The 4,053-nt window shown below is 56.3% G+C and overlaps 1 protein-coding gene across 1 annotated transcript in view; it reads right to left on the bottom strand.

Annotated features, from left to right (window-relative positions):
* Positions 1-1,356: 1,356 nt before the first annotated feature.
* Positions 1,357-4,053, bottom strand: part of EIF3D (eukaryotic translation initiation factor 3 subunit D) — a 13,820-nt gene continuing 11,123 nt past the window's right edge. The window contains exons 13-15 of the mRNA XM_077762063.1: positions 2,354-2,496; positions 1,881-2,164; positions 1,357-1,506 (exon numbers count right to left, since the gene is read on the bottom strand). Coding sequence (XP_077618189.1) covers positions 1,493-1,506; positions 1,881-2,164; positions 2,354-2,496 — 441 coding nt within the window. The 3' untranslated portion in view covers positions 1,357-1,492. The remainder of the gene's footprint in view (positions 1,507-1,880; positions 2,165-2,353; positions 2,497-4,053) is intronic.

Consider the following 4,053-nt stretch of genomic DNA (forward strand, 5'->3'; position numbering starts at 1 on the left):
CCTTCATAGGGGCTGACCCTGAACTGCAGGCAGCCGGGTGCAGTGGAAGGTTTCGGAGTAGGGGCTGAAGCCGTTCACCTTGATGGCCCCAAGCAGGATGGACAGGGGCGGGGGATGGTGAAAATACATGAGGCATTTGGAAGCCGGTGCCGTTTTTAGAGACCAGGGCTGAACTGAACTTCCACCTGGCCCCCCATCCCAGTGAATCCTGCTGGACTGCGTCGTGGGGCTGCAAGAGGCAATTTGGGAGGGGGTACCAGGACCAGGTCTGAAACCCCATGGTACTTTTCACACCACTTTAACCATCTCCCTATTTTGCAGACCCCCCAGGAAGTAGGTTTCATGTCCTAGCTAACTTGAACAAAACTGATAAATGTTTCGTTACCTTCTGAGGCTCAATTATTTTGGTTAAAACAGTAACTCCGGGAAGGTTACTCCAAAGCTGAGCCAGTTTCCTCATCCGTACACTGATGTCACTTGGACCAGTGTGACAGTTTGGGGTCAGGCTCAGATGACAGATTTATGAAAAGCTTAGTGTAATACCCAGTAAGGTAGTTACTTCATAGTGTCAACAATAGAACATAATTCACTTATAAAAAGTTGACACAGGTGCCCAGGTGGCTCAGCTGGCTAATGTCCGACTCTTCATCTCAGCTCGTCTCACGGTTCGTGGGACTGGGCTCCATGTCGGGCTCTGCATTGACAGGGCAGAACCTGCTTGGGATTCTCTCTCTCTGCCCCTCCCCAGCTCGCATGCTCTCGCTGTCAAAATAAACGGACATTAGAATAAGAAAAAGTCTGCGTACCTTAAGCACCTGTGGCAGGTTTATGACACACTGTTTTGAGGGTGGCCAGCCTGAGACTGTCACCTGCCCAAACCAAACTTTAAAACAATTGACAAACCAGTAACTCCCAACACCTGGAACCACCGTCAGGATCTTCTGGGGCAGCATCCTTCATAAGCAGCACACCCAGCTCAACCTGCAAAGACCGTGTCCTGCTTTACCTTTTACTAGTGATTTGTGTCTCCAAGGGCAACAGGCGGGTCTGGCACCCGGCCAGCAGGCACCCACATCTATGGAAACGGACCTCTTGGGGGTGGGACCTCCATGAGGCGCCTCACAGTTGACAGCACTCCCCAGGAGAGCTTCATGTCAAGGGGTTCCAGGGACAAAAATACCCAGGGCACTCACCCTTTAACAGCAGTGTGATGTGAGTAACTCTCAAGAACAAATGAAGGAGCTGTGATTATGAACTCCAGGTAGAAAACAGCTATGTCTCTCCCTCCCTCTCCCAAGGGCTATGGGGGGCGGGGGAAGAAGAGTGGCTGCCAATCACGTCAGCACGTGACGAAGGTAAGAGACTAAACAGTTATACTTTATTCTTCCTGTTGCACTTCAGAGAGCAAGAAACCACTCCAGCATTCCTCTTGGCATCGATTCCTTCTAGACTCGGTGGAATTACAAACTCCAGCTCCGCGTCACCGTTTGGTTTAAGTTTCCTCCTCTGAAAGACACAAAAGGTTAGAGAAATGAGCGTGTCATCCTGGTGAGCTGCTTACGGTTTTTGCCACCTGCACTGGGAAGCCTTTCAGGTCCCCATAGGGCTACAGGTGCTTCTGGGGAAGCAGGGAGAGGCAGCTGTGGGCCCAGATAACTAGCCCAGAGCCACCTCTCCTCCTTCAGACCACTGGCTGCTATCGGGACTTCCACTGGCCTGGTCTCCCCACCAACCCCCGGGGTCTAAAGGCTCCCGACTGAAGGCTGCCTCCGAGTCCCTGTCGGGAAGTTTCATGTCAAGGCTAAAGAGAATGGCGGCTGTGAAGCTCGGGCCCCGGGCAGCCTGTAGCTCGCTCTAGACTTCAGAGGCCCGCCACACACCTTCCTCCTCCTCCTCCTCCTCCTCCTCGTCCTCCTCGTCCTCATCAGAGCTGAACGTGCCGTCGGGCAGGCTGTAGACGCGGATGACCTGCTTGTTGGGGTCCTTGAGGATGAGGTACTTGCCCTCCTCGAGCTTCATGCAGATGTCGATGACGCAGCGCAGGATGCCCCAGGCGTTCTCGACGCTTAGGTTGATCTGGCTGGCAAACTCATTAGGCTTGAACTGCTGGGTGCCCAGGATGACGTGGCGCGAGGAGTCTTTCACGTGGTAGCGGGACACGTAACTAGGGGTGGGGAGTGGGGGAAGGGGTGTCAGGGCCAGGGTGGGGGGCAGGGCGGCACAGAGACACGCGATACCGGGGGCCGGATGCCAGCTCTTTCCCAGGGAGGGGGGAAAGGCAAGCACTGGCCTCTCGGCCCGCACCCCCCTCCCGTCGGCGGCAGAGTTCCCGGCCCCCAGACAGGGCCCTCACCCGAGCTTGAGATACTCCGAGCCGGCCAGCAGCGCGCAGCAGGTCCAGCGGGCCAGCTTGTAGCTGTTGTTCTTCAGCTCGGTGGCAATGACGGCCCCTCGCTGGGAGTCCAGCTTCTGACGCCAGTCAACGCCGTTGCAGTGCTGCACGAGGGAGGCCCGGAAGCGAGGATGAAGGCGGCCCTACTGCCCAAGGCCAGGGACCTCCTCCCGTGCTCCCTAGGGGGCTGGACTTGGCAGCGGGGGAGTCCGCACACACATCACAGGCAGGACTGGTGTGACGGAAAAGGTGAAGACCCGGCCCCTCCGTGCACAGCAGGCCACCCGGCAAACTGCAGCTCCACCCTTCACAAGAGCTCGTCCAGACCAGGACACACGAGTGCACACGCGGACCGGTTGCCATATGGACGGCGGGGACAAGTGTTCACCGTGTGTCGGGCGGTTAGGAAGGGCTTCCTGGAGGGAACATGCCGGCTGACCGAGGGGAGGACACTGACTGATGCTGGCTGACGCGTGCCCTGAGACGCACAGAGGGAAAGGCACGCCATGTCGGCCTGGGATGAGGGCGGAGGTCGGTCTGGCCTTGTGTGTATCCACGTGCCTACGAAGGAGGGCCCATCTTCTCCAGCCGCCTCCTCTGAGATGTGGGAACCCAAGACCCAGACCGAAGTGGCTGCTGGAAGCTCACGTGGAGGACATTCACAGCCGGTCTCTGTCCATGACAACCACAGGCCAAAAAATCCCACTAGGGTTAAAGTAGTTAGACCAAAACCATTCAGGAGCACTATCTGGACAGATGCGTTTCCCTCAAATCACTGTTTAAGAGTTCAAGGTTAAGGCCTGGGGTAGGCCGAGTCCTATAGTGGTCCTATAGCTCCTACCCGAGCGTGGGCGGAACCTGTGTGGATGAGGAAACCCCACGCCGGTGGTTGTGCGGCCTTCCGTCAGCGGGACCCTGCACGTGTACGTAAGGCCCCTTAAGCAGACTGTGGGTGGGCCTCGTCTAACCCGAGTCTCTTAACTCTGGGTATAAGCCAGACATACAGAAGTCAAAGACTGGAAGGATCTGCTGTGCTGTTGCTGACCTGAAGACGAGGGGACACGGGGGCGAGCGATGTGGTGACCTCCAGGAACTGAGAGGCCCCAGCTGACGGTGGCAAGAGAACGGGGACCTCAGTCCCACAATGGCAAGAAACTCTGAATTCTGCTACCTAGAATGAGCTTGGGATTTCTTCCAGAACCTTCAGATTCATTTTAAGCCTTGAGATTGCTGTTATTTGTTATGGAGCAGACAGAAACTAATACAAGGCTGTGTGAAGAAGTAATTAGAGCAAAAACAGCCACGGAAGGGGACTGACCCTGAAGGAAGGCTCCACTGGTGTCAAAACAAGTGAAGGGAGCCAAGAGATGTACAGGACTAGAGTAAGGCGACAGCGCAGAGGGCAGGGCCACAGTGTTGCAGCAATGCTGAACGCCACAGGGAGGCCTACAGGAAGGTGGGAGAAGAGACCAGTGGCCTCAGAGCCAAGTTTGCAGGAAGGCTTCTGAGGTGCTCTTCCATCAGGTGACGGGGGCTAAGGGACACTGGGGGGGAGGCAATTGGCAGCAGTGTCAATCCCGTGGCTGTAATGCAGTCAGAACAAAAGGGCCCCCAGACTCCATCTCATTAGACCCTTGTTCAACAGCGGCCTCGCCTGAGCT

The sequence above is a fragment of the Crocuta crocuta genome, unplaced genomic scaffold (assembly GCF_008692635.1).
Source record: "Crocuta crocuta isolate KB4526 unplaced genomic scaffold, BGI_CrCroc_1.0 scaffold193, whole genome shotgun sequence".
In the NCBI taxonomy this organism is placed as follows: domain Eukaryota; kingdom Metazoa; phylum Chordata; class Mammalia; order Carnivora; family Hyaenidae; genus Crocuta; species Crocuta crocuta.